The sequence below is a fragment of the Lithobates pipiens genome, unplaced genomic scaffold (genome assembly GCF_037356315.1).
Source record: "Lithobates pipiens isolate NorthernLeopardFrog02 unplaced genomic scaffold, aLitPip1_a1.2 Scaffold_3, whole genome shotgun sequence".
In the NCBI taxonomy this organism is placed as follows: domain Eukaryota; kingdom Metazoa; phylum Chordata; class Amphibia; order Anura; family Ranidae; genus Lithobates; species Lithobates pipiens.
The window spans coordinates 175955874-175973976 of record NW_027507790.1 but is presented as its reverse complement, the minus strand read 5'-3'; the positions used below and the strand labels follow the sequence as shown (position 1 = coordinate 175973976).

General features: G+C 44.2%; 1 protein-coding gene across 5 annotated transcripts in view; it reads left to right on the top strand.

The window, feature by feature from the left end:
• Positions 1–3786, top strand: part of GFM2 (GTP dependent ribosome recycling factor mitochondrial 2) — a 62793-nt gene extending 59007 nt beyond the window's left edge. For all 5 annotated transcript variants that reach the window (XM_077462530.1, XM_077462528.1, XM_077462531.1 and 2 more), the window contains 2 exons: positions 1231–1413; positions 3531–3786. In XM_077462530.1, coding sequence (XP_077318656.1) covers positions 1231–1413; positions 3531–3656 — 309 coding nt within the window. In that variant the 3' untranslated portion in view covers positions 3657–3786. The remainder of the gene's footprint in view (positions 1–1230; positions 1414–3530) is intronic.
• The last annotated feature ends 14317 nt before the right edge of the window (positions 3787–18103 follow it).

Here is an 18103-nt window from a genome sequence, read left to right as displayed (position 1 = left end):
GACTGCTGCAGACCGTTGCACATGGGTACATACGCTCTTGTGAAGTTGCATCGTAATTCAATCATTGAATAATTATATGACAACCACTGATGCATTTATTCTCCCCATGATTAAGCTCTGGGGTGGAGTGAAAAGCTTTGGGGCATGGCCTGATGGGAGCCAAGGCTGAGGCTGTTACACTTTCTTACTTGGGGTTTGCAGAGGTGTGCAACTCATATGGACATTTTCTTCCCTGTAAATTGCTGTCTGGAGCCGGGACCCACAGTGGTCAGCTTTCTTGATTTGGATTCCTACAGCCTGAGTGGCATCTACAATTTGGGTTTGTGGTTACAGTGATTGTATAGCCACTTTTATACATGTTTACTAAACCAAATGTATTTAAAACCAAAAATGTAATATATTACAGCTTTCTAGTCCTTGGTGTGGTGGCTGCATTTGTTTTTCATTTTTCAAGCTTCTTTTGCTTTATTCACCCAGAAAACCTGCAAATACCAGAGTTTCTGTCACTGGGATCCCGATGTATCTATAGAGGGATTTATGGATGTCACCCTAGGCTGCTCTCCTGATATGGAGACCTTTATCTCCATTACATGGAGGGCAGGAAAATTGGTAGTTTACAGAAAATAACTAGTAAGGAAGATATTATTCAGTGCAGCTCACTTGAAGCAACAAAGACGCTTCCTTTCTGGAGATTAGCAGCTATTTTTTATATTTGCAAAACATGCTCTTAGCTTGAAGGGAAAAAAAGAACTAATGCAACCACCACATCTATGGACTGTAAGCTGCAATATATTACATTTTTGGTCTTGGGCTTGGTTATCCTTTAACACAATGTAGGATTACCATTTTTAGGCACTTTTATTTGGAGTTATGTTATTAAGCCCTTTTCACACTGAGGGAAGGACCTTGCATGATTTCAAACCCGCATTTTTGTGCAATTTCGGGGGGTGATTTGAAAGACATCTGTGTGGGTTCATGCACAGATTTCTATTGAAATCGCCCCCCCCCCCCCCCCCCCCAAGTCACCAAAAGTAGTGCAGGAACTACTTTTGGGAAGCGGTGCGGCATTGCACAGATTCAGACGGTGAGGTTGCCGACAATAGGCTTCCGATTTGGCATGTGATTTGACATGTCAAATAGGCCTGATGTGAATGGTGCTAAATCTTGTTTCTCAAATACATAAATAGTTTACATATGCTGTATTTTTCTTATATTTACAATTTTGTGTAGGCCTTGAAGAAAGCAGATAAACAGATTCTGGAACCACTGATGAGAGTGGAGATCACCGTGGGTGAGGAGTACCTGGGCAGTGTACTGGGGGATCTGGCAAAGAGGAGAGGCAATGTTCAGGAGATCCAGAGCCGCTTCGATAATAAAGTCATCCTAGCGTTTGTTCCACTTGCTGAACTCATGGTAAGGGCTTCACTATGGATTGGATTATAGGTTTACCCTTCCTATGCCCCCAGACAATAGCTTTCATGAGAAAAATATGAGAATGGATGAGCATGTGCCTTTACGAAGTCCACTGAAGTCTTGGATTGTTGGATGCTGTTTTCTCACAAACATTCAACATTTGCCTAAAAATATGATGCAGATAAAGCAGTTGCTGGTAGCAGTTGAAAGCAACACTCAGGTTTAAGAGAAATTCTATTTAAGTATGTATTCTTAATTCAGAAGAGTAACTTATGTTGCTCTAAGCCACCCCCAAATCTCCAAAGTCCTTTCCTTTTTTTTTTTTTTCTGCTATGATCTGACTACCTGTTAGAGGGTGGCTACGTTCGTTCTTCAGTCTCACTGGGGTTCATTTACTAAAACAGGAGATTGCAAAATCTGAAGCAGCTGTGCCTGGTAGCCAATTAGTTTCTAACTTTAGCTTGTTCAATTACGTTTTGACACAACACCTGCAAGCTGATTGGTTTCTATGCAGATTTCGCCCTTTCCAGCTTTAGTAAATCAACCCCACTGTGTGTAGGAATGTACCTACCCACCTTGCTCACTCCTAAAACAAACTCCCTCTATTTCCAGTTGGGCTTCTATTAGCCTGGTTTGATTGTTTGTTTGTTTGTTTGTTTGTTTGGCCTTGGGCTTTCACTTTTTTGGCACTGCTTTGGGGGCGTCCCTATGGTCACAAATATGAAGAGCTCTGTACGTTAATGAACGTAAGAGAAAGTGGGATTGTTTTTGTTACAATAAAATCACTTTCTCTGAGTTCATTGACAGACACAGCAGTCACCCCTCTGTGAGTTTGATAGTTTTGACACTGCTTGTTACAGAACTGGATGCCCATAGCAGAGCAGGGGTTTTATACCAGCTAGGACTGCCCATAGGCAGAATAGTGTCCTAATCCTGTAGGTGGTGCTATAACCCTATGATTGAGAAATATGAAGAGCTGTATCCGTCAATAAACTCAGACAAAGGGATTTTATGGCGAGTAACAAAAAAAAATGTTTTTTTGTTACTTTAATGCAGAGAATACATTAGAGTAAAAAACTATCCGGCTTTTACGACCACTTTACATTAATTGCTAGGCTATACACGACAAAACATAAAGCACATACATATGGTCAAGCGGTTTAGGAGTTATTTAAATAAGTTAGTATAACGAATGTAAGCAATATACAGAAATGTTGGTGCTAGATGTGGTAAATGCAGCATTGCTGACCTGTACATTTTACGCACTACTATCCCTAACACTTACATAATAGTTTAATAAACAAAAACTCTTGTGTGGGTAAAAATTGTTGGGGAGAGAATAGACATACTTGGCCAAGCTCACTGGAAGTCCATAGCTGCCCAGGTATAAATCTTTTAATTTTTTTTTATTTATTTTTTTTAAACGTCGTTGTGCAGACTGGCACGAAGAGGGTGGTGTGTACAGCACCAGGCAACTATTACGGGCAGCTACAATGGGTCTATCACAATAGCTAGACAAATGAGAAAACCCGTGCTGGTGTGACCTTTTTTTTTTTTTTTTTTTTTTTTTTTTTCCTGCTGTAACAAGCGTATTGCAGGGCCAGACTTTCCAGATGCATTTTGTCCTCTATGCTATAATGGTGTAGGCCAGGGAATGTTTTCATTACACACATTAGTTTGCTTAATACTATCTCAGCATTATTTGAATGCCACAGTGTGCCTAATGTTTCTTGGTAACCTCTTGCACACACAATGCCTAAAAGCCTAACGTTTCAGGCATTTTCTTTACAGATCTAAATGCAGCCAATTGTTTTTAATGGGCTTGTGCATACAGACACATCGACAGTCAGTATTTATATGCAAATATGCACCTTACCTTAATTTTAAAAAGAGCTGTAAGAGTTTTAATGTGTAAATGCTATACAGTCCATTCTTGTGGGGTTTTTTTTCTACCAGGAATATCTAATGTTCATATATCCGTATCGTGTGCAGTTACCCATATGGATACTAGATAAGTGGCCACTGAGTGTAAATAGTAAGGCCTGTATAGTATTTGATGGTGAAAATTCGATATGCATATATTCTAGATTTAATTTAATCATTTGCATCTTTTCAAGGGTTATTCTACTGACCTGCGTACATTAACATCAGGGAGTGCCACATTTACTCTTGAGCTGGCAAACTATGAAGGGATGGATCCTCAGGACCAGAATATCTTGCTAAAGAAGAAAGGACTTCTGTAAGCTTTGCTGGGAACCAAGAAAACCAACTTTCTTGTTCAATATGTCTGCAAAATGAATTCTCTTAATTAATGCTGTAAAAAAAAAAGTAAATCAAGCCTAACTTAAAATAAAATATTTTTTTTACCATGCATTTATTTTTATTTATTTTTATATAAAAATCCAAAGGGATTTTTTTGGGGCCATTTTTTATTTTGTGGTGTATTTTATCATTTGAATGAGATCATAGATTTTTGTTTATGATGGTGGTAAATATCAATTTCATCTCATTTAAAGTAGCTTATTTGAACTACATTTTTCTTATTGCCTGAATAAGCCTTAAAATCTACCAAAAACGAAGCAATAAATGGGTGCGAGTCCCCCTATAAACTTTTTTTTTTTTTTTTTCTCCATAATTGAGTGAGTGACACAGGAATTCAGAAGCAAGTAGCATGTCCAAAAATATCCAATGTATTGGGAACCCTCTGGAACACAGAGGTTCTTGAAGGACCATAATCCATACCTGTGCCGGATGGGATGGGGCATACCAGACCGGTGCATATAGACCTCTGCCAAACTGCATGGATGACACCTACAAGGTGTCACAGGGTCTGACCTACCCAACATTGATCTAGAGAAAATAAAAAGGCTCCTAATGCCGCGTACACACGATTGGACTATCCGGCGGACTTGGTACGGTGGACCAGAGTCCAGCGGACAATCCGCCCGTGTGTGGACTCCGGCTGACTTTTTGTCCCCAAAAGTCTGGTGGACTTAGAAGTTTTGACTCAAACTCAAAATTGTCCACCCATCTGTGTGCTAGTCCGCCGGACTTTTGAAATGAACGGACTGACCCACACATGGAGTAAAGTCTATTCATTTTGAACGTGGCTCCTGGTAGACGGAACTAGCGAAGGAAGTCAATGACGCCGCCTCCATCGGCGAGATTGACACCTCGCTGTTCCCGTTACCTGGTATGGATTTAAAGGGGAACCCCCACGCCGAAAAAAACGCCGTGGGGGTCCCCCCAAAATCCATATCAGACACTTATCCGAGCAAGCAGCCCGGCCCGTCAGGAAAGTGGGTGAGGACGAGCCAGCGCCCCTTCCCTTCCTGAGCCGTACTAGGCCGCGTGCCCTCAACATGGGGGGGGGGTGCTTTGGGCACCCCAAAGCAACCTGTCCCCATGTTGATGAAGACAAGGGCCTCTTCCCGACAAACCTGGGCGTTGGTTGTCAGGGTCTGCGGGCGGGGGCCTAACGGAATCCGGGAGCCCCCTTTAATAAGGGGGCCCCCAGATACCGGCTCCCCACCCTATGTGAATGAGTATGGGGTACGATGTACTCCTACTCATTCACCTGGTGAAAAAAGTGTAAATAAAAAAACGCAACACAAGTTTTTTAAATAATTTATTAGACAGCTCCGGGGGTCTTCTTCCGTCTTGGGGGGTCTTCTTGCCGGACTCCTCCGTTATCTTCTACTCTTTTGCTAGCTCTTTTTACTAGCGAAGGAGCCCAGCTTTCTTATTCATCGTCGCAGCCGTCCGGGGGTCTTCTTCCGACTTCGGGGTCTTGTCCCACTCTTCAGTTCTTCTTGCCGGGCCATCCGCTATCTTCTTATAGCTCTTTTACAAGCATTGGCCCGGTCCTCTGTCACCGCCTCCTCTGGCCGCAATGGCAGAGACGCGTTGTGCTGTGACTTATATAGGGACAAGGGACGGGGTTACTGGGTGATGTCACATGGTGACCCCACCCCTTATGTCACAGTCCCGGAGGATGCTGGGACTGTGACATAAGGGGCAGGGTCACCGTGTGACATCACCGGTGACCCCGCCCCTTGTCCCTATAGAAGTCCCCGCACAACGTGTCCCTGCCATTGTGGCCAGAGAGAGCGTCGTGTCAACATCACAAGGAAGAAGAAGAGAAGGCGGCGGCAGCGACAGACCGGGCCAACTCTAGTAAAAGAGCTATAAGAAGATAGCGGAGGCCCGGCAAGAAGAACCGAAGAGTGGGACAAGACCCCGGAGTCGGAAGAAGACCCCTGGACGGCCGGTATCTGGGGGGCCCCCTTATTAAAGGGGGCTCCCGGATTCCGATAAGCTCCCCGCCTGCAGACCCCAACAACCAACGGCCAGGGTTGTCGGAAAAGGCCCTTGTCCTCATCAACATGGGGACAAGGTGCTTTGTGGTGGGGGGGGCCAAAGAACCCCCCCCCATGTTGAGGGCACGTGGCCTGGTACAGCTCAGGAGGGGGGGGGCGCGCTCGCTCATCCCCACCCCCTTTCCTGACCGACCGGGCTGCGTACTCGGATAAGGGTCTGTTATGAACTTTGGGGGGGACCCCCACGCCATTTTTTTGGGCATAGGGGTTCCCCTTTAAATCCTTACCAGGTGACGGGGACAGCGAGGTGTCAATCTCGCCGATGGAGGCGGAAACATTGACTTCCTTCGCTAGTCCTGTCTTTTTGGAGCTACATTCAAAATGAACGGACTTTACCCCGTGTGTGGGAAAGTCCATTCATTTCAAAAGTCCGGCGGACTCTCGCCATAATCCGGCGGATTGTCCGCCCGGAAAAGTCCGGTCGTGTGAGGGCAGGTCCACTCGTTCGGAAAGTCCTCCGCTGCAAAGTCCCACGGTTTGTCCACCGGATAGTCCGATCGTGTGTACGCGGCATAAGAAGCATCAGGCCTGTTCTGACCCAGTGAAGCATCCTCAACCGAACAGGGAAGGGCAGGAATCTTAGCTATACTTTTTGTTTTATCCTGGTTAACCCTGGTGGCACCTTCCTGCAGAGCATGGTACAGGAGGTGGTCATAAGCTGTTCGGACATGGTAGGAGGTGGTCATAGGCTGTGCAGACATGGTACAGGAGGCGGTCAGATATGTAAATAATGAATGTGGCACTAACTCAGTAAGTGCAAAAAAAAAGTGCGTAGTGCAAAAATATCAAATATCAAATCCATAAATAGTCCAAAATGTCATTAAAATACACAAAAGTGCATGTGCAAAAGTGAATAAGGATCCACAATCTTCAATATCGTCTAGACATATGGAAGTAAAAGGTGCAGAGAAGTTCATCCAATCCTAAATGTGTAATCACGCTCTCTCTTCCACCATTCGTGATTCATTAAACTCTATTGGCTGGCTGCTCTATCTGCAGCTGTCAGCTCTAACACACTTCTGCTTCTCTCAATTTAAACGCCCAAAGGACTGAAGTGGTCATAGGCTGTGCAGACACGGTACAGGAATAATAACAGAAGGTGGTCAGAGGGTCCGGTCTTACCTAGCCAAGATGAGAGGCGTACGCCACCGCTGAGACCTCACTGAGACCAGTACCACTGTTGCCTTACACTTGAAAATGGCACCACCCAGTGCCATTGCGTCACTGCGCATGCCTGCTTGAAAGTGGGCAAGTCCGTATGGGCTTTCCCGAGCCTGGCTATCTTCAGATCGGCACATGTGCAGTTGACATGTCAGCCCAGGCCCACATATTTTTTACAGCACCGCTGTCCTCAAAGCAAACCCATTTCCTGCCATCCCAGTAGGCCTGTCCGCCTCTGTCCCAAATTGAGGCATGTACCGGCCGCCATCCTCAATGGGCCACAAACATTGTTCTAACTGTGTTTACTGTAGTGGGAGGAACCAATCATCTCTCAGGTTGCTGTCCTTATTAGGCTGCCTTAACCATTTGACCACTGGGCACTTACTTTACTAACCAGACCAAATTTCAGCTGTCAGTGCTCTCATATTTTGAATGACAATTACTCAGTCAGGCAACATGCTACCCATATGAATTTTCTGTCCTTATTTTTTTATTTATTTATTTTTTTTACACAAAAAGCTCTTTCTTTTGGTGGTATTTGATCACCACTGGGTTTTTTATTGTTTTGCGCTATAAATGAAAAAAATTGAAAAATTTGTAAAACAAATTTAGCAAATTACTAATTTTTCTTCATAAATTTGGGCCAAAATATATACTGCCACATATCTTTGGTAAAAATAACTCAAATCAGTGTATATTATTTGGTCAGTGTGAAAGTTATAGAGTCTACAAGCTATGCTGCCAATCACTGAAAATTGTTCTCACCTGATCACATCTGATGTCCTGGTGGCCCATCTCGTTTTCTTGAGACACTAACAAGCCAGGAAAGTACAAATACCCCCCAAATGACCTATTTTTGGAAAGTAGACAATCCAAGGTATTTAGTAAGAGGCATTGTAAGTTTTTTTTTTTTTTTTTTTTTTTAAGTTGTATTTTTTCCCCACAGAATTGTCATATTAATAGGTTATTTCTCTCACGCAGCATATGCATACCACCAGTGGCGTAACTAGAACCTTCAGGGCCCCGATGCAAGAAACCATGGAGGGCCCCCCCGACCTCTGGACAGGGCTCTTTTCTCCGAGCCCGATGGTGGAACACCAGGGCCCGGTCCCAAGTGGGTGGCTGCCCTATAAACATTTTTCACACAAAGCATATACATATCAGACCATACTCCGCACAATGCATCAAATTGGCCTGCACGGCTGTTGTCCCAGAAAGAAGACCCTTCTAAAGATGCAAAAGAAAACTTGCAAACAGTTTGCTGAAGATAAGCAGACTGAGGACATGGATTACTGGAATCATATCCTGCGGTCTGATGAGACCAAGATAAACTTATTTGGTTCAGATGGTGTAAAGCAAGAATCTTCAAACGACGGCTCTCCAGCTGTTGCGGAACTACACATCCCATGAGGCATTGTAAAACTCTGACATTCACAGACATGACTAGGCATGATGGGAATTGTAGATCCTGAACAAATGGAGGGCTGTAGTTTGAAGACCCCTGGTGTAAAGGGTGTGTGTCAGCAACCAGGTGAGTAGTACAAAGACAAGTGTGTCTTGCCTACAGTCAAGCATAGTGGTGGAAGTGTCATGGTCTGGGGCTGCATGAGTGCTGCCCCAGACATTGAGGGAACCATGAATGCCAACATGTACTGTGACATACTGAAGCAGAGCATGACCCCCTCCCTTTGGAGACTGGGCCACAAGGCAGAGATCCAACATGATAATGACCCCAAACACACCCCCAAGATGACCACTGCCTTGCTAAAGAAGCTGAAGGTAAAGGTGATGGACCGTCCAAGCATGTCTCTAGAGTCTAGACTCTAACATCCCCCAGCTCTGTGATGTCATCATGGAGGAGTGGAAAGGGACTCCAGTGGCAACCTGTGAAGCTCTGGTGAACTCCATGCCCAAGAGGGTTAAAGGACAAGCTGTACACTCACTACTTTACATTGTAGCAAAGTGCCATTTCTTCAGTGTTGTCACATGAAAAGATAGAATGAAATATTTACAAAAATGTGAGGGGTGTACTCACCTTTGTGAGATACTGTGTGTGTGTGTGTGTGTGTGTGTGTGTATGTATATACATATATATATATATATATATATATATATATATATATATGAGAGAGAGAGTGTGGTACTAGGCTTTAGGGTTTCCCTTTCACATGCAACTTAAGTGTATGTCCCGTTTATCCCTCTTGTCATACACTGCCAAGAAACATAACCTTATATATAACATTGCATCACAAGCAGGGATACAAAAACTGGCAAAAGCAAACAAAAGAATGGCTCAAATCCAACTTTTAGAGGTCTGATAGTATGCAGCTCCCCCAATTAGCCTGCGCTTCAGGAATAAGAGCTATGGGGCTCTAGTCGGTATCAACCGCTTTAAGAAATATCATTCATTAAAAAAACTTTTCCAAAATCCTGCATGCAGTATTTTCCCAGAATATGCCGTATTTATTGCTAATAAAGAGTTAAAATTGTTTAAAGCGTAGAAATATGCCAACTCACTAAGTCAGTGCGGTCCTTGCAGCATATGTATTAATACAAAAGAAAAAAAGGGAAGCTTCTTTCATGGAACACACATGGCGTATCAAAAACAACCAAATTCAAGTAAATACAAGATATCTTTATCAATGTCAAATACTAAATAAAAATAGTTTAATGTGTGTGAGATTTTTGATACTATTTTCATTCAATATTTGACATTTATAAAGATAATTTGTATCTAAAGTATAACTAAAGGAAAAACTTTTTTTCTTGAAAGCATTTCCAGGACAGCACCTGGAGAGAGTGTAGCTCCACCCAACTTCCCAGGAAACATTGCAAATAACAGCTTTTAAAGCAGCCCACTTCCACCAGGGCCTCAGTTGTAGTGTTTCCTCTGTCATGGTGGAAGCGCTGCATGGAACCATGGGTGGGCTGTGCTCTCTCCAGGCAGAGGTCTTGAGTGTGGGTGCATGGCTCACCTTATCTTTTTCCTTCTCTTTTCTGTTTGGACCTTGTGGTCCTTTGGGCCATCCCAGCATCCTCCCAGACGTGTGGGGGATGCTCCGGAGATTCCCCCTTAATTCCCCGCTCGGTGAGAGCTTGGGCTGGCTGGAAGAGTCTGTCCCATTCTCGAAGCGTGGAGCCAGGGGCTTCCCGGGTCTCCATTCATTCCGGATGGCAGCTGATATCATTTCTGGAAGGGGCGGAACTTTTAGTCGGGCGTGCGGCTTCCAGTTGCAGTCTGTAGAACGCAGGAAGGGGGGCCCTGGCTGGCGTAGACTTTCGGTCCTAGCAGCAGCGAATAGACTAGGAGGTTCCATGCTCCTACGGTTACCTCATGAGGGAGCATGGTTTGAATGATCATGGTTTGAAGATTTCCTTAAAAAAAAAAGCATGGGACTCGTCTATGGCAAATCTTAAGCCAGCCATGGCCTCAACTGTGGTAGTCAGAAATCTGGAGCATTGGCTAGAACAGCTGAGGGAGCATATTGAGGGAAGTACTTCCCAAGAGGATCTGTTGGATACCCTTCCAGTTCTGAAAAGCAGTGGAATATTTAGCAGATGCCTCGGCAGAGTCAATCAGAATGTCGGCCCTGGTAAACTCAGCATGAAGGGCGCGCTGATTAAAAACTTGATCCGGAGACTCCGCTTCTAGCCAGTGATGGTGGTCCTGCTGTGGGAGGGAGACATCTATCCCTCCTCCCTCAGTGGAGGGCAATAACGTCCAGTCCATTTTTCCTAAATGTCATCTCCCAGGGATACAGGTTGGAGTTTTCGGAAACAGTTTTTTTGTAACTCAGATCCCCAGAGCGCAGAACAAGGCCCTAGCATTAATATCCTTTTTAAAGGATCTGAGGCAACAGAGAGTAATTATTACAGTGCTTCGCGAGGAGGAAGGTCTAGTGGTTTTATTCTCACATTTTCCTAATAAAAATGTTGCTTAATTTTAAACCTAAAACTGCTGAAATGGTCCATTTGCTACAAGAAGTTCAGCATGGATATGATCTACTCCATAAGGAAACTGCTTACAGGGGTGTTTTGTAACTTCCATCGACCTCAGGATTGCTTACCTTCACATCCCAATTGCAGTCGTGTCCCAAAGGTTTTTGCGTCGCGGCAGTCAGCTTAGAGGGCAGGATATCCCATCTGCAATTCAAAGCCCTGCCCTTCGGTTTGTCCTCGGCTCCAATGATCTTAACATAGGTCATGGCAGAAGCCTTGGTGCCTATGAGGATTCAGGGAATCATGATAGTTCCGTTGTTCTGTCAAAAACTGTCCGGCCATTGGATAGTGTCCGCCCCGTACTGCGCAGGAGCAGCGCAGTATGGAGGAGAAGGAGACTCCGAAAGTCTCTGAAGAAGAACGGCGCCTACACAGAGTCCAGGTGCAAGCCCCACCGTCCAAATGGACATATGGTAGCACGAAGTAACAGGGCCCCTCGCGGCCTCCCTTCGCTCGCCATGCTTCTGGGCACAGCCTCGCTTAGCTCGGCTATTTTTTATTCTAACTCTATGTCCACTTGGATGGTGGGGCTTGAACCTGGACTCACAGCGCAGGTGCCGTTCATCTTCGGAGACTTTCAGCGTCTTGTCCTACGTACTGCGCACGCGCAATACAGGGCAGATACTATCCAATGGGGGACAGTATTTGACACTACACCGTATCTGGACGATCTGCTTCTATTCGCCAGCTCAGAAAGTCAGCTGCTAGCATATCTGAACAGAACAAAATGCCACTAGCAAAACCTAGGTCGAATCCTAAACAAGGAGAAATCAAACTTAATCCCTTCCCAAGAGATAAGGTTTTTGGGTTATAGCATCGGCTCTATCCAACAAAAGATGTTCATGGCGAAAGAGAAAAAGGAAAAGATCCTGGGGGCAATAAAACAGATCCAGACGTATTTCTCTCCTGTCTGTTTCATTTTCTTCTTTTCCCTCCTTTCTATCCCAATTATAGCTCATTAAGTGGTCTCTCTCACCCTTGATGCTCGTCCTGGATGTCCTTTACGGTGTCTCGCAGTCTGCAGCTGGTAACAAGCGAGAAGGTAGGTCCTCAGGGTATCCCTATCTTCTGTGCCTTTCTGCTCCATGGCTAACACACCCCACCACAAACCAATAATGCGACTAGCCTCCCATAATGTGCAAGGTCTTAATTCCCCAATCAAACGTAAAAAGATTTTCCAGCATTATCACGCCCTAAAAATTGATATCCTTTTTCTTCAAGAAACACATTTCCCGAAATCTTATCAACCCTCTTTCATTCATGCCAAATTCCCCAAATTTTACTTAGCTAATTCTGACAACAAAACCAAGGGGGTAGGTCTTTTTATTTCAGGAAGGGTTCAATTTTCTTTGGTTTCCGAATTTAGAGACCCAGGGGGTAGATTTATTCTCCTTAAAATTATTATAGATGAACAAATTTACTCTCTTATCTCATATTATGCTCCCAACAAAGGGCAAGCCCAGTTTTTCCAATCCATGCTTAGTACCTTATCTCCACTGACGGAAGGAATAGTCATATACGGCGGAGATTCTAATTCAGCTTTTGACTCTGGGGTGGACAAATCACGTCCCCCCGGAAGGGATAGGGTTCGTCCGACTAAACAGAGCCTTAAGGTAGCCAGACATTTATATCACTATGGCTTGATTGATGCCTGGAGGGAACTTAATCCCAGGGTTTGGGATTATACTTATTACTCTAGTCCTCACCAAACCTTTGCAAGAATTGATCACTTCTTTATCCTCCAACAACATATCCCACTAGTTCATCGGTCAATCATTAGGGACTCTGCTTGCTCGGACCATTCCATTGTCCTTCTCTCCATTCAGGGGGGTACGATCCATCGATCCGAGTTTCACTGGCGCCTAAATGCCTCCATTCTCAGCAACCCTGTACACGTTACGGAAATAGAACAACATATCCAGGATTACTTCCGCCTTAATGATGTAGAAGACATTTTCCCCTCAACGCTATGGGCGGCTCATAAGGCCACCATAAGAGGAGTCCTCATCCAACTATCTACCAGGTTACGTAAGGCTCGTAAGGCAGAAATACACAAACTTGAAAGGGAATTTTCTTCCCTAAGCAAACGTCATAAAGCTAACCCCACACAACTTTCAGCAGACAGACTAGATGTGACCCGCAATGCATTAAATCTTGCACTTACTGCAGTAGCAGAAAAAGACCTCAGATGGGAGGGGGACGCTTTTATCAACATAACAATAGTCTTGGTACCCGACTTGCTAGACGTCCCCTAAAACCAAACTGTTTTCACTTCCCAAAACCAAAATGAAGGATGGTTCACTATCCCAGAATCCCCCAAAAATTTTGGATGCATTTCATGACTTTTATCTCTCCCTCTATGGCAATATAGATAGTGGCTCGTCTTCCGACGCTATTCATTCGTTCTTACAGTCAATTCAAATCCCAACACTGAAGGATCACCATAGGGACGAATTGGAAGCTCCAATTTCTGCAGAGGAAATAGAAGGGGTCATTAAGGATCTTAAGTCAAATTCGGCACTGGGGCCCGACGGATTCTCGGTACCTTACTACAAACATTTTTCGCAAACTCTAGCCCCATATCTAGCACGCTTCTTTAATCACCTCAGATCTGGCTCTCCTCTGGATAAAGCCTTGAATTCAGCTTTTGTCACGGTAATTCCCAAACCTGGGAAGGACCCCAGTTGTGTGTTTAACTATAGACCCATATCTTTGATCAACAACGATCTTAAAATTTTGACTAAACTTTTGGCTAATCGACTATATAACTTCATTAGCCTATACGTACATGCAGACCAAGTGGGCTTTATCCCGGGGAGACAAGGCCCGGATCAAATAAGGAGGGCCGTGGACATAGTTTCACTGTTGCAGTCCAAGTGGGATGGGGGTCCCCCTCCACAGGGGAGCCTCCTCTCACTGGATCTAATGAAGGCGTTCGACTCAGTATCCTGGTCTTTCCTGTTCCCCACACTGGAAAAGTGGGGATTTGGACAATCCTTCATGAACATCATTCATGCACTTTACTCGAATCCAGAGGCACAAATAAAGATGCAGGGATATTATTCAAACCCCTTCTCGATCCTCAGGGGCACAAGGCAAGGGTGCCCCTTATCTCTATTGATTTTCGCCATGGTCATTGAAACACTTGCTATATCAATTAGAGCGAACCCTGACATTAAGGGTATAAGATGTGGATCGAAGATACACAAGTGTGCCCTATTTGCTGACGATGTACTGCTTTTTATTTCCTCTCAGACCACCTCGCTCCCAGTAATATGCAAACTCCTTAATGATTTTGGCGGAATCTCTGGGCTAAGGGTCAATTATGCCAAATCCTTAGTGCTTAACATCAATCTTCCATCTATACTTGTTTCACAACTTAAACATAACTTCCGCTTTGATTGGTCGGAATCGATTCTTCCTTAGGGATACACCTGACAGCTTCCATTGACAAATTGTATTCAGCTAATTTCCCCTCGACATTCCGCAAGCTAGAGGAAGATCTGGCCTTCTGGGATACCCTTAATTTATCCTGGATAGGCAGAGTAAATTCGGTTAAAATGACACTTCTCCCACGTATTTTGTATCTCTTTCGGTCATTGCCCATCCCTGTCCCTAGGGACCGTATTCGTAGTTTTCAGTCCAGAATCATGAAATTTATTTGGGGTTCCAAGGGCCATAGAATCTCTAAAGAAACTCTTTTCCGTAACAAAAATCAAGGGGGTCTGGGGGTCCCAAACATACTTTATTATTACCAGGCGGCGCAACTCTCCCAACTGTCTACTATATACCTTAAAACATCCCAGCCAGATTGGGTTCAGATGGAGAGACAGGCGGTCCCTAGTCATACTTTGGATTACCTTTTATGGAGCGCGCCTAAGTCCAGACCGGCCGTTATGGCACCTACTCTCTCCCACTCCATCGCCCTTTGGGACTCTTTGAAAAATAATCGATTTATTACCTCCCACTGGAAACCACTTTCCCACATATTCAGGAATCCCCTCTTTCCTCCAGGGCAGGATATTATGGCCTTCCGCTGGTGGCTAGATAAAGGGTTATATAGGATTGGCCACTTTATTTCACCCTCAGGTCCTTTCTCTTTAGGTCACTATATCAAAAAGCTTCACCTACCCGAAACTGAAAAATTCCGATCTCACCAAATTTACAATTTTCTAAAGTCTTTGGGGCTTTCTGCTGACCCCCTCTTTCTAGCACTGATTACGAACGTTGGTGTGGTCAAGCCATGGAGCAGAAGGGGGGGGTATCGGTGATCTATCGCGTTCCCACCAGGGCAGAGGTTAAAACACTTTTCATGCGAGAATGGGAAACAGATCTACAACAACAATGGTCCTTAGGGGATTGGCATAAGGCGTCTCTTACGGCCTTCAAAGGCTTTCTGAATGCGACTCTCATAGAAGCTAACTTAAAGATTCTTATGAGATGGTACATGGTTCCTCTCAGACTGGCTAAAATTTATCCGAATGCCTCTCCCCTTTGTTTTCGTAGTTGTGGTCATATAGGTTCTATGTTGCATATCTGGTGGGATTGTCCGAAAATCAGGAATATATGGAATAAGGTTTTCCACATTATACGGAAGATCACAACCTTCCCCATTCACAAAACACCTCAAATAGCTTTACTCAATTTCCCCTTGCTGGGGGTCCCCAAATTAACTCAACAACTCATTAGATTTATTCTGGTCGGAACTAAACTTACTATTGCCAGAGCCTGGAAAAAACTGATGGTTTCCCTGAGATTGGTTAAAAGAAAAATTTCTTGGATCATGGTACAGGAAAAAACATCTTCCTTGATACGGTAGACAAACATACAGCGATATGGGATCCTTGGATCAGATATACCTCTAAGTGTCTACCTTGACCAGGGACTCCATGTTGAGGTAAGGTGAGAGAGACCCGCTTCGTCCATGGCTACCTATTCTCTTATCCCTTTTCTTTTCCTTTCTTTCTTCTTAATTCTGAATATATCTTACCTCTGATTTAGTGCTTCTTATCAGGCCTATTATAGGTACAACGTGAGGCTTAAGCCCTCTATAAGATCATAAACCTCAAGCCTCAGATCTGTAAGCAGATTGTTCATAGTCTTATTTAGATCGAACAGTTTAGTTATATCTTGTCCAAGGTAATTCATTGAACTTCGTTTCGGGACATTTGTTTTTTGTTACTTAATCCAGAGGATGTTTGTTACATAGGTTCTCAATCCTGGGTTGGGTGGGGTCTCCGGGTTCTCGGCACAGCAAGTTCCCATTTGGGGTGCTGAGCCCAGGAGGCTCGACCTCCCCGTTCATTTGTGGGATTTCCGGAACCAAGGGTTTTATAGCTATTAAGATGCTGTTTCGTTTGAGTTATTTAACTTAAGATTTACCTGGTCCTCACCGGCTAGCTTACGTAGTTAAGCTTCGCTCAATAAATCTCAGGGTTTATTTTCTGTTTATACTGTACTCTATTTTATTCTATGGTACAATTGTGCACTGTGCAAACATATTTTTGTATCTGTATAAACTCTCAATAAAAATCTATTGAAATTAAAACAGATCCAGACAAGCTCGCCACTAACAGTAAGGTCACTGATGTTGACATTGGGTCTCCTAACTTCCTCCATTTCGGCCATTCAATGGGCCCGCCTCTACTCAAGGAATCTGCAGCAAGTAATTTTCCACAATTGGAGGCATGAAGATCACTTAAGAGAAACGGTTTGCAATTCCTGTGCAAGTGAGGAGAAAATTATGGTGGTGGAGGAACCAGCTAAACCTAAGTGAGGGCCTACTTTGGGTATTCCGTATTTTAAAAAGGCTAACTCCTGGGGGTGGGGGGCACAGCTGGAAGATCTTTTTGCCCTAGGAACCTGGACAAACCCAGATGCAAAAAGATCTAAATGGATGGAACTGAAAGAAATTTGGATGGGGCTCCTTTGGTTTCAGGAAGAGATCAGGGGCCAACACGTTCAGATCCTGTGCGACAATGCCATGGCGGTCGCCTACGTAGCAAAGCAGGGAGGCACCAGAAGCAGGGTTCTCCTGTCCTTGGCTCTGGAGATCTTAATCTGGGCAGAGAAAAATCTGGGGTCCCTGTCAGCAATACACCTAAAGGGCAGTTTGAATTGGATTGCCGACTTTCTGAGCAGGAGGACAATTTCCAAATCGGAGTGGAGTCTAAATTCGGAAGCTTTCCAGATGGTGGTAAACAAGTGGGGCAGTCCTCAGGTTGACCTGTTTGTGACCCACTCAAAACAAAGCTCCCGACTTACTTTTCACTGAACAGAAGGGATCGGGCAAGAGGCTTGGATGCTCTGGCTCAACTGTAGGACTTCCATTTGTGTTATGCTTTTCCCCCCTTCCAGTTAATACCATTGGTCCTCAAAATATTTCAGGAAGAGTCCACGAATCTAATACTAGTGGCTCCTTATCAGCCCAGAAGAATATGGTTCTCAACACTTCTGAACCCGGCGGAAGAACCCCATTGTATGTCACCTCCACGGGATGATCTACTGAGTCAGGGACCCATCTGTCAACCAAATGTAAGCCAGCTCAAGTTAGCAGTCTGGTTTCTGAGGAGCAGATCCTAAAGAAAAAGGGTCTATCAGACATATTAAACAGCAGGAAAGAAAGCCACTAGAGATTTATTTCAAGGTTTGGAAATGCTACAACTCCTGGTGCGTGACAAAGAAGTGTTTGGACGCAGGAGATAATTTCCATCCTGGAAGTTCTTCATGATGGAATGGAGAAGGGGTTAGCACCTTGAGGACACAGATGGCCACGTTATTTTATTTTTTTCGGAAATACAATTATCACAAGATCCATTAGTTATTAGATTCTTTAAGGTAATGGCTAGGTCAAGAGCAGCGCCTATGAAGTTGCGACTTGTCAGTGGTCCTGCAGGGACTAACTAGGAAAATTATCCTTTTAAATCTCTAAAAGCGGCTACAGTAAGAAATTGGACTTTGAAACCGGCCTTATTGGTGGCAGTAACCTCTGCCAGGAGAGTCAGTGAGCTGCAGGCTTTTTCCATAGTTGAACCTTTCCCAACAGTCGTTCCAGATTGTATAGTACTTTCTTTAATTTTTTATTTTTTTATTTTTTATTAAAAGGACATAGAAAGACGGAACACAGCATCCAGATGTAACAGCATCCACAA